Here is a 12,911-nt window from a genome sequence, read left to right on the forward strand (position 1 = left end):
CACTTGCAATGTATTCTGTCATGTGGGAGAGCATGAGCTGGCGGTTATATCACACTGAGTGTAACCCGGCGCTGTGGACAGGCCCACAGGCTTCCACAGCCAACTACAGCTATACCCTTGACTTCAAGGCAGGCATTAAAATGGAGGGGTGGTGGTAGTGGGGGTTGGTGGTGGTGGTGAGTGGTGGATTATTGGGTTGAGGGAGGCGATATAAACTGTGTGAGTATGTGCGTCTTCGGGGTGGGGGGGCTCTTCATCTTAACCCCTTTTCTTCCCCCAGACAGAGTGGCTGCCTTCCCCTCCTATCTTCTGTTCAATGCGATTATTAAATCTCATCAATCAAGTTCACGTTGTTATTCAGTTTAAAAGAAAACAACAACTACATTTTCTACTTAAACAACAGAAAATACGCGTCACTGGGTGTCCTTGTAGATTTCCATTATTACGGGGGAGCTCGCTTCTGTTTTCACACACGAAAGAAAAACATTAGGAACTAAATTCAAGCCAGATCTGGGGCACAGCGGCGTGTTCCGCGTACACCTGCACGCCAGCAGACAGCGCTTTCTGTTTGAGCTGATACAACCCCGTGCGTAAAAATCCTTGGTACCTTGGTGCGTCAGGTGCAGCTCATTTCCTTAATGCAAATGCCCCACTCGCTGCGTGCTCTCACACTCTTCCACCTCCACAACAGTATCCTGCCCCGAGGAGCGACCGGCTGCCGCCTCTGCTCCTTTAAGGCAATGAGGAATTAAAGCGTCTGCAGGGGCAGGGGAGAGGGTTATTCTGTGTAATGCTCAGAGAGTCAGTGTGGTGCGATTAGAGAGCGGCAGCGGGGAAGATGCGCTTGCTCGCCTCTTGCTGGACGCACAGAGGCGATGAAGATGATCTGACTTTGGAGTCTGAGCAAAAAACCTGCTTTTCATTCTTCTGCCACCGCCCTCTCTCTTCTCTTTGCTTCTTTTCTCTTTTAGTTGTTTTAATTTTGTAACATTTTATTTATTCATTTATTTTTACCTTCAAGGATGATCCGTCTTCCAGTGTTTTATTCAGGAAACCTGAAACCGGACATTTTTCTTTTAAAGATTTAGTTTAACCATTTTTTCTAAATTTTAATTTTTGTTTGTTTCTTTCTTGTTTTCGGATTTAATTTCTTTTCCCAGGATCCGCTCTAACCCGGCTCTGACTCAGCATCACACACACACCTGGGCTTCACCCCTTCAGCATCCTTTTGAATAACAGGGACAAGCAGCAAGACGCGGAGCACAGGAAGGAGAGTCTGAGCAGAGCTCTCCCCAAGAAAATCACAGAGGCGCATTTATGCTCCGAGACATCCCAGAAACCAAATCAGTGTAACAAAAAAGTACGAAGGAGATATTAAAAGTAGAGACTTGGACCGGTTTGCTTCAAGACAGTGGCAAATGTTTAACCTTAGCCCAAGCGCACAGAAGAGAAACCCAGGGAGGCACCGGTCAGAGGAAGAAGAGAAAGCATAGCTTGGGGGGATTGAACGGAGCAGGGCATGTGGATATTGGCTTTTATCTTTTCCCAGAGCATCTTGAATGGTAAGTTGCACCTGCTCATCTTTTTATTATTATTATTATTATTATCATTATTATTATCATTATTATTATTGCTCATCACATACTGCAGAAGGCAAATCACTGGTAGACAGCTAAGTGACTGAGGAGGGAGGATGGAGGTCACCTGTGACCCACATGAAATGGATTTTATATGCTTGTCAAAAGGCTGACACCCCTGATAGAGGGGGAGAGACGGGCGAGGCATGAATTGCGTTTTAAATCCTTCAAGCTCTCCTACAAACCATTAGACCCATATCTGGCCTTCAGATATACACCCTGAACCAGGAGAAATAAAACGGCTATACCATGTTGTTAGTGTGCCTGTAGTCCGTCTGTTTAATTGCAATAGTTGGATATTATGTCAAGTTTGAATAGTTTTTCATTTGAATCATATTAATAATTGTTTTTGTTTTATACCAAATGATACTTATTTTTTCCTGTCACAACCTTGTTCCACTGTGGCCCTTAGTAATAAGTGACGTCTTTGATATAATGGACATTTGGTTTAACCCTTTCCCCATCCCCCACAGAAAGCATATTTTTCAAGTTCAAATGGCCTAAATTGACACTAAAGCATTTAAAAAAAAGGCCAGTTTATACAAAGATCTTTAAAGGCAATCATTTGTATTTGCATTTTAACGTTTTGGGTTTGTTTTTTTTAAATTAAAAAAATTAAATTATATTTCTGGCTTGAGCAGGGTGTTCGCAGCACCTGCAAAACCAGTTTTGTTACAAATGTGAGCTCAGCTTTTTGTTTATTTACCTTAAAATGTAGTTAGCAGAGAGAAAGCGTGCACCATTAGTACAAAATGTTCATGCAACGAATGTAATGAACAGTGCAGGTGTAATGTTTTTGGATGAAACACAGTCCACAGGGGTCATTTTTGTATTTTATTTGTCTGCAAATGCAAAAGTACTTCACAAATTTACTCGTGAAAAGAGTGTGAAATGCATTTTTTCCATTCAAATGCTGGAATTGAGACGTGCAGACCTGGTCGTGCATCTTGTCGGTGTTTTTTCGTGTACACAAGTGCAGTTGCATGCATTTGTGCCATTGCACACATGCGAGACACCATGCAGGTATATTTGCACACTCTCACAGTGCGTATATATGCATATATATAAAATCAATGGTGGAAAATTGATACCGTTTATTGCATTCACTTATTGGCCAGAGTCCCTTCTACAGGGAGGGATTATGGCCGACTGGGTGTGTACGAAAACAGGGGAAGAAAAAGGGAGAGTTGAAGAAGGAGAAGGAAAGAAAATGGAAACATGTCTGGGAGACATCAGGGTGACAAGATGGGGATTGAAAAAACAAAAAATCAGTGGTCGGTTGCTTTTGTATGGAAAAAAAAGAGAATTCACAAAAGAAAAATTGGGGAAGTGGGGATTTACAGGTATGAATACATTCAACCGCATCAAGGGGCTGTGATATATTATAGTATGCCCCCAAAATGGATTTTCCCCCCTCTGGCCAGAATGATAAAATAAAGCTTCGAAATGGATTTTTGTTTCTGTGCCAACGCGTTTTCGGTGCTGAGACAACCCTCTGTCGGTGCCGTTTATTGACATTGACTCCATATAAAATGGTATCTCCCTCAGCCCAGCTTGTGCTGAAACTCATAAAGGAACAATAAGGAATCCTCATTAATCGTAATCATCTGACTCTGACATTAGATCAACTGCCATGCAAGATTGTGTCCGTTTATTGCTTAAGGGATTATTGAGGAGGCCTGAGGCAACTGATAGGGATTAAGCAATAGACAGCCTTGAGTGCAGACGTTACACTTTTTGTGCTTGTTATTTGCACTGCAATCATTACACACCCATACGCACACACACACATATATATATATATATATATATATATGTGTGTGTGTGTGTGTGTGTATATAAGTGAATTTTAAAGTATCTTTACCTTTTTCTATTATTTATATTTGATTTTCCCATTATGTACAGGACCCTGGCTATATATATATGGTTGATTATCATGAAAATGAGGTGTTCATCGGCTGAGTAGTCATTGTCAGAATGAATGAATGACCTTGTAGATGGAAGCCAGCACGGAGATTGGATTCCAGACAGTTCTTGCTGTTTCAGAGTTAGGCCTATCATGTGCACACTGGCCTGTCTCTATGGTAACCTCCTTAATGGGTGTTAGGGGCTGCGTCCTAAAACGTTCACCCATTCACTCTTCACCGTATGGGGGGAAAGAAAGCCATATGATGTGGTGTTGTGCAAAGAAAATACCATGCAGTTCAGAATTCCCGTTCATAACATTGGATAACCGGATGATTTCAGTCACTAAGTTGGGTTTAATAATTCTTCACAAACTGGAAACCTTTTTAAAAAATAAAAAAAAATGGCACACCTGTGGAAATATTAGACTATTCCTGATGGGAACTGTGAGTTTGTCTGCAAACCGGGCTGACCTGGAATCTCCCGACCCAAAGCTAATCACATCTCGTTACATCGTTGTGTCCACAGGTGTTATAAGCAACCATATTATAACCGAGCACCTCACAGCGCTTCTGGGTTCTCTGTGTTCTTTGCGTACATTCACTGGATATCGGCTTAATGAACTCAATTAAAGAAAGGGAAACAGATTCGCAACCACACAATGCTCAAAAATGTCACATTTTAATTGCTTTCCTTATCTTTGCAATTGATTGTTTATTATCAAAAGGAAGCAAAAGACAACCCCGGTCCTTATTACTCTTTTTATGAAAATTAAAATGTTAAGTCTGACACATTCACCAGCCAAGAGGCACAATTACTTTTTGTATTCCGTTTAAGACTTTATGCTCTTGCTATTTCCTGCACCTATCAAAGTAGCATCTATAAATTCAGTCATCAGTACAGGAGAGGAACCATTAAATATCTCTGCCTGAAAGTTGCCTCTGGGCAAAACTACAGCAAGCTAAACCGGCCTATTCAAATTCTCGTTGCAAAGATATAATGAGACAAGGCTTCTCACAGAGTCCCCACCAAGACTGCGATGATTTGTAGACATGCACGCGGCTTAACCCGACGCTCGTGACTTAAAAAGGACTTATCTCGTATTTCTTCAATAAACGAACTATTATGTAGAGGTCAGGAAATCATGCAATCAAATTTTGATCTCAATTAGCTGTGACCTTTCGCGGACTACACACACACACACATTCTAACACACACACACACACACACACGGAAATAAGGAAGCTCTTCCTGAGCATCCATCCCAGTGTAGCTTACAGTACAGTAAATAGCTGCCAACATCAGTTAGCCTGCCAATTTTACATGACCCCACATTATTAGCAACCTGCAACACTGGATGGAAATGCTGCGGAGACTGGGGTGGATGGATAGATTGAACTTGGCTGCAAATAGAAGGTGGGACGAGTGTTTGTGTGGTAATAAATCTACATGAAGGCGATAAAGCCAGTGCAGTGATGAGAGCCTCCTTTTGTCGGAGATGCCTCTGTAAAAATGTCTAAAGATCAGCGGCCTCCCAGCAGCCGGGTCTGTAAAGCAAATGGAGAGAAACCTGACCACCCTTATTGTTGCACTCACGACTAGTAGTCTGTTTACTAATTACCAATTAGGATTTGGTTGCACAAGCAGTATCATAGCTCTTGAAATCAAATTACCCCATGAAAGCACCCAGCGTACAGTCAAGTGATAGATCATCTTGTGCAGTCTCACGCTGATCTGAATATCTAATGGGCTAAATTAAGTTTACAAACCCACTTAACTCTTCCTCACTTGTCTGAGTTGTGCGAAGGTTTGTTGGGTTACGTTTTGAACTCTGCGCGCGATTCCAGTTGAAAGAGGTGCTAATGTTGGGTAATGGATATCCTGATGTGTGATCATAATAGATATCCCCTAGTTCATACATCCCAGCTGTATAATGAGGGCTACTCTACTGTACCATACCTCCTCGAGCCTGTCTAGCTCCCTAATTAGGAGCAAGCTTTGGTGACTTGTGCATGTGCGCGCGTGCTTATGTGTGTGTGCTGCATTTCACCCAATGTAAAATCTAATTACCGATCACACTGTGTCTGACAGGATTCCACTGAATCGGAGGTGTAATTGCGCAAGCCCGCGTGTAAATGTCTCTTGCATTAAAATGTTAACGATATCATTTAGCATCTGCGGGGAAGAGCAGAAAAGCCCTCAGCACCCAGATGTAGGTGTTTGATCATGCGTGCAAAGTGAGGCTGTAGTACATCTGGCGGGGGTTTCCCTCTCAGAGAGGGTTCTCAGTAGAGAGGATGTTTTTAATTCACTCAGCACCTGTCAAAGTGACATGTTATATTACTGGGTTACACTGCACAGGTACTGTAGTGGGGGAACTGGTGTAGAAGCTTTATTTGACAGTTTAAAAAAGACCAGAAAACCACTTCTGCTCTCCTGTGCAGAAGTGGTTTTCTGTTGATTTTAGTTTCAAAGTAGTTTGGAACACGCCCACTTATGGCAAAAGACCCAGTGAGTGTCTCAATAACAGACCCGCAGACCTACAGACCTCTCTTCTTGATGCCAAACCTGAAACGTGAAGATCTACTGCAAGGTGCTAATTCTGATTTAATAAAACTTTTTCAAGGTCAAAAGTTTGTTTCCAAAATGATTGACCTGAGCTGTCCCTCTGATGTACTCATTTGTAATTCTGTCCATCCTGGTCAAGTCTAAACATCATCAACTCTGCCACCTCCAGCTAGTGTCACTGTCTCCAAACCATACACCATAACAGGGGGTCTCGAGCCAGTGTACTCCCAGTTTCAGTTCCAAACCTGGATATATCTGCAGGGTTGCATCAGGAGAGGTATAAAGTGTAAAATCTTTCCCAAATCAAACATGTGGATCATCAAGAATGAAACAAGGTCCTATACGCAACCTACAACAGCATTCAATCAAAAAATCGTATATTACCTGGAGTTTGGTTAATCCCAGTTACAAACACACCAACAAAACCTGTTACATAGTCAACTTTATCATTTTATCAGTACTCTGTATTGTACTGTACTGTACATTATCAGTCTTAATATGACAAGTTAACCAACTGTGACATGATCAGCACAGGCAGAAGATACTGAATGAATAAACATGTGTTGATACAACAGTACGCTGTGGCCCGCTCTCTTTGCCCAAATAAGTTAAAAGCACTCAAACATTTGAGGAAGCTGATTGCCTTTTTTAAATTATGTAACAGTGACGTCAGACCAAGGATATTGTAAAATAGCTTGCCATATCATTGCCTTTGAGCAGGTTTGTGTGCACTCGCAGTCAGCTGCTGTCTTCAGAGTGATTTTGGTGGGATAAAATGGCATATTACAGTCAGTCTGCTCTCAGTTTGACTGAATGGGGTTAAGCTGGCAAGTTTGTGAGATCTGTCTGAGATAATGTGGCGATTAATGATGAAAACTTGCAGATCTGTTGCAAGTCGGTTTCCGTCTGATTTGAAATTCAGAAATTCCTCCATAAATAGTGACATAGTTTCTGCAAGATGGCAATTTAAGTGCAAAATGACACAGGCACTCAGCAACCTCACTTTTTATAAAGGACTATAACCAGAATAAAATCAGTTAGCAACCAGATAAGTAGAAAGCCAATTAGAAAGAGACGGGTCCTGACTCAGATGACTGCAACGTGTTGGCAATCGGACAGAAGTTATCTGAAAACCTTCGCCAATCTGTCTGGGAGTGGTTGCAGTCACACTGCGATTGTTTGGAGACAGGTTGCCTCCCAGCAGGTGACCTCTGCAATAACCTTACAATCCAAAATAGTTAGAGGGTTGTTGCACAATCAACCCCTGGGTGACAAGTTGGTTGCACACCTAATTGCAATTGGTCAAAAATGAAGGTGTGTAAAACAAAAAAACAAAAAACTAATTTCAACACACTCACCAGGCAACTACACATAAAAAAAAACAACCCAAAATGTTCTTTCATTTATTTGTTTTTCATAGTTGCAGTGAGGTCTCCAAATGTTAGGCAGGAACTGACTTCAAGTTATTGAAGTATAGTTTATTCAAAAATAAACAAAATGTGTGTCATCAAACCCAAAGTGTTAGTAGCACAATTTAATTAAACTACTCAATCTTTTCAATGACTTTTGTGTCTTTTGGGTTTAAAGTGTTGTAAGTTAGCTTTGCTAACTTGCTTTAGTTTGCGATCTGCTTCCAATCAGATGTTTGCTTTAAATAGCAATTATTCTAAACATGAGATTATATTGTTACAAGGTTGCATGAGCCTTTGTGTCAATATCCCCCCCCCCCCCCCCCCCCAAATGAGTTCATTAGAAGCAAAACCTTGTTTCTCTATTTGCAGTTTTTATGTGCTGCTGTTTTGCAAGAAGAAACTTGGTTTTGTGAAATTTAATCCAGTTTTGATTCCCTTTTTCCAAACAAGACAGAGAAATGTTATTTAATGCTTGTGTCAAATATAAAAACATGCAAGCACACCAGTAGTCCCTTTTGGGTCTCATCGGTGTGTGTGTGTGTGTGTGTGTGTGTGTGTGTGTCTGCAGGCTCACTTGTGGTGAGTATCCCACCACAGTTTTTGCCCATTGTGGAAGACAGGTGTTGAAGGTGCGACGAGTTTGCTAGCCATCACCCCTAGAGACAAACAATCACACTGCACCTCATAAATACTGCCTGTTAATCCAGTCGTCCACATGCCAGGTCCAGGAATTGAACTCGACTCACTTGGTAGCCCAAGGCTGAATTGATTCGCGTGACTTTGTCCTTAGCATGATGCATGCCTGATGTATTGTGGCTCACCAACTGTCTGCCAGCCTGTCTCTTTCTTTCCAGTGATGCCTCTGAGCTTGGCTTTTCATGGACCCTCCTTGTATATTCAAATCTGCATCTCAGTCAGTTTATTCAAAAATGCATTTCCTGGAGATATTTCATCATCAAGTCTGTCCCAGTGTCTCATGCTCCGTTGTCCGAATATTAAAGTAGGCTATGGGATAACGGAGGAGGCAAAGCTGGATAGACAGAGTGACAGAAAGACAAATGGGTCCAGCTTGGTTTCTTGACACTGCTCCTTATTTTTAAACCTGGCACAGATGCTAAGATTTAAGACCAAGTTAGTGGCGGTTATTTTTAGCTGGCCATTTTTAAAGCGCTGTCATCTTGTTTGTAAGGTGTGTGTGAGAATATGTCTGTGTGTGTGTGTGTATGTATGAGATGTGGAAGGTAGTGCTGTATTTCCTGGTGTTTATGTGAAGTATATATATAATGTGTCGGGAGGCTTTACGGAGTGTGTGTTCCTGTGTGCATGCAAACCAGTGCGTACGTGAGTTTAATTGGGAAGTGGGGTGGGTGGGTTAGTGTGTGACATGGAGTGGAGCCACAGGAGTGTGATTTATGTCCTTCTGGCCACTCATCGATCCCTCGGCCCGGTGTGAGACTGAGTGCATTGTCAATAATCTTAGCACTTTGTGGTATTCCTAGAATTCCCAGACCTCCTTTGCTCAGGCCAAGGTGTGATGCTGCAGTAAGCCATCTTGTCCAAGATCAAATAAGAGGACGCGGGGCCTGGCTTCAGTGCATTTGATTGTAGGGTAGTGTAGCAGTGAATATATCACTTTGCTGGGGATGTGCTGTTGAAGAAAATAGAGACTTGCCTCTGTTGTTCGTGCAAGAGGAGGTAATTTGGGCAAAGCCCCGCACGGGTCCCTAGAAGCTTGTAACATTTATATACTGTATGTGTTTTTAAGCGTCCTGCAGACATTTAACAACACATAGACGAGGTCTATTATGTATTGCTCTGTGTCTCTATCTAGACCATCCATCCCCACAAGTGATTATGCTAATTAGTGTTTGATCAGATGATTAAATTAAAACTCGATTCATTCAAAGGACTAAATGCTCAGAATACATTTGTGTCTGCTTGGCTGCTCGGCTTCGCACAGCACAATTCCCCTCGTGTCCTAGCCACTGGAGGAAAGGATGACCGGAAAGGAGAAGGGAAGAAACTGTACAAAACTGCCTCTCATTTTATTCAGGCAGGCGCACAGAGGGAAACGAGGACTGTAATAAAGCAAGCCAGGGGGGCTGAGGGAGAGTAGAGGAGGAACGGAGAGAAACAAGGAAAAGGAGAAAATAAAGATGTGTGTGTGTGTGTGTGTGTGTGTGTGTGTGTGTGTGTGTGTGTGTGTGTGTGTGTGTGTGTGTGTGTGAAATGTGTGAGTATGCCGGGGGTGGGGGTGCTGAAAGGATCCCGGCTGTGGTCCCCTAAGTGTTGAATAAACATGCTTGATTTAGGGAAATGGCTGTGATAAATGTTTAATATGATAAGTCCATAAAGACGGTCAAATGAGTCTGGAGTATTAAAATGAGTACGGCACGCAGCAGCAATCACAGCAGCTTTGGAGGGGGAGGAGGTGGTGGCGGTTGGAGGGCCTGATAATGGCAGGCAGAGCTAACAGGATGAGAGCAGCCAGCTGCTGTGACATCAACATTAACACACTCTACCAGCTGCTGGTCACAGACATCTCTTGGACAAAACAGGGACAGTGGTATGTATCTTAAAAGGGTAACCGAGGCAATAATTGTATTATTACCTGTGCAGTATTGCTAGCAATAAAATCACAAGTGTAAAGCACTTCTCAAAATCGAGTTCAGGAGGGTCGCAAAAAAGCTAATAAGGACGCTGCAATCAGCTGGAAGAACAAGGCGGGCTTAAAATGATAGTGCAATTCAAACCAACGGCTCATTTAAAAACACCGAAAAAGGCTGACAGAACAGGAAGAAACCAAAAAAAGCATATGTGATTCTGAGCATGGGCGTCGCGTTAGCAAACAAACATCCAAATGCTGATGGTGAAGATATCTGCAAATCGTGTTCGCTGGCAACAAGTTTAATTTGTCTTTCCTTTCAGTGTCAACTCCTGCGGAACAAAGTTTGCTCATTGTAGCTGCTTGCTTCTGGCTATGTTTAGACACCCAGAACCTGCATTATTTCCTCAGAGCTAATATCGACAATCAGTTTTCTGTGGTCTGGATTTAACTATCTCTGTTGCACCTCCTCTGTACGTAAATCGAGTTGGTTATGTGAGTTTGCCGATGCTTGTGTTGTGAAATCAGGTGTTTGCTTTGACTTCTAAGTAAACAGAAAAAGTTTCCTCTGCATATTTTGCACAGGTGTACCATGGCTACCTAACAGATTTAGCTGGCACGGATAAAATAACAAAGCCTGAGGGCCAAAGGCTATCTGTGTCAGGTCAGCCTCTTCAGAAGCTTCTCATATACTATGAAACCACCATGGAGCTCCCTAGGTACCATCCAGGTGGACAGCAGTTATGATAAATCCAACAGCAGCAACTTTTCTGAAGGCCCTTAGACTTAATGCTGGGTGACATAATAAGGTTGCTTGTCCAGTATGTGTGATATCTGCTTGTCTAACTGAGGTTGGGCCTCTGGTAGACTGAAAAAGCATCTGTTCAGTGAGAATGTTGCTGCTTAATCATGTTATCAAGAAAGGCAGTGTATGTTGACCATTAGATTATTTCGGAGGTGATTTGATTATATCCAGTGAAGGCTCAATCAAACCTGTTGAATACATACAGACAGTCTTAAAGGATAGAAGATTATGATGTCTATTTCTGACAAACCTGGGCCTGACTGTTCTATAAAGTCATCATTATAAATATAGAGCCATAGCAACGCAGACTCTTCGATGAAGCTGGACTTACTTCTTTAAAGGATGTATTTGCATATGTTTCTTAAGAGAATAGGTTACTGATTTAGCGATGTATTATTTGAATAAAAACTGTGGCAGAAAATATACAGCATATCCTCTTTAAATTCTAAATTTTTATGTATCAAACATAATAATCTTGCAATTAGGAAAATACAACCTCAGAACCTCAGATCTTACACTGCGTCATTATTTATTTAACAAAAATTAAGCCAAAATGTAGACAAAGTGTGTGAAAAACTAAGTACAAACTTGTGGCCTCCACAAGAATTAAAAGGGTAAGTAGAAGCCAGGTCCTGCTAGTCAAATGGACTTGATTAACTGATCATCAGAGCATGGGAGGCCCTCTATGAGACAGGTTTGGCAGTTTGATGGTCCGGAGCATTCAGGTGTGTGTTAACATGATGCCACAGAGGAAAGACATCAGTAACTATTTTAAACGAAGCAACCGCTGCCGTCTATTAATCTGGGAAGGGCTATAAGACCATTTCCAAACAGTCTGAAGTCCATCATTCTACAGTGAACATTCAAGACAGTTGCCGGTCTTGTCAGGAGTCAATTTCCCAGCAAATTCACCACAAGGTCAGACTGAGCAATGAGAAGCCGAGAAACTGCAACAAATCCTTCAGTGCTACATCTCAGACTTTACAGACCTCAGTTAGCATGTTAAATGTTAAAAGTTCATGACAGTACAATTAAAAAAAAGAATGAACAGGTTTGGCTTGTTTGGAAGGGTGAAGGCAGGAGAAGACACTGTCACTGAAAAGGACATGACGGCACAGCTAAGAAAGTTGCAACAAGCCCACAAGACCTGTGTAACAATGTCCTTTAGACAAATGAGACCAAAGTGGAGATTTCTGACCGTAATGCACAGTGTTGTGTTTATAGAAAACAAAACTCCTCATGTCAGACGTTGGGCACAGAGCTCCACAGAGCTGCTGGAGATGACTGCGGCTTATTCTGCAGCACAGGGCCTGGGCGCCTTGCAGTCTTTGAATTGATCACAAACTCCTTTGTATACCAAACTGTTCTACAATATAAACCTTAATATTGACAGATGGGCTACTTTCTTTTTACCATGACTCTAGGCAAGCAGAACAATGCTACCGGTATCTTATAAGTGAGCACATTACATATGTGTAGTAGCACGAGTGAGAAGTTATTGTATTTAGATGAAAGGAAAGTTGGGTTAGCAAGCTACATCCATAAACGTCACAAAAACAGATACCTGCTAACTGGTGCTAAGTGCCAGACTAACAAAGTAGAATAATTTCACTCACCAATACTGGAGTTAAAACTTTTTAAACTTCCACCAAAAATGCTCCGAAAAAGCAGCAACAGCTGTCCTGACTGGAATTTGAGACTTAGAGCTTTTTATTGTCATTGTGCAGTTTCTTGCGCAGCGAATTTGGGTAGCTGAACCACAAAGGTGCTAAAGTAAGAAGAAGAGAAACCAATATACAACGAAGGCGGAAAATAAATAAATAAATAACTAGAATAAAATAAAAAACAGTGTATATGTATACATATGTGAGTGGAACTATATACATGGTGTATGTGTAGGAAACATTGAAACAGACTGGGACCAAAATAATAATAATTATTTTTTAGCCTAGAATTAGCCTAGCTAATCCTAGCAGAGC

General features: G+C 41.8%; 1 protein-coding gene across 2 annotated transcripts in view; it reads left to right on the top strand.

Moving 5' to 3' along the window:
* The first annotated feature begins 686 nt into the window (after positions 1-686).
* The window catches only part of dscamb (Down syndrome cell adhesion molecule b), a 131,973-nt gene continuing 119,748 nt past the window's right edge, over positions 687-12,911 (top strand). For both annotated transcript variants that reach the window (XM_006799833.2, XM_006799834.2), the window contains exon 1: positions 687-1,562. In XM_006799833.2, the coding sequence (XP_006799896.1) occupies positions 1,520-1,562 (43 nt within the window). In that variant the 5' untranslated portion in view covers positions 687-1,519. The remainder of the gene's footprint in view (positions 1,563-12,911) is intronic.

This window comes from Neolamprologus brichardi, chromosome 14 (genome assembly GCF_056152115.1).
Source record: "Neolamprologus brichardi isolate AB-2024 chromosome 14, ASM5615211v1, whole genome shotgun sequence".
NCBI lineage: Eukaryota > Metazoa > Chordata > Actinopteri > Cichliformes > Cichlidae > Neolamprologus > Neolamprologus brichardi.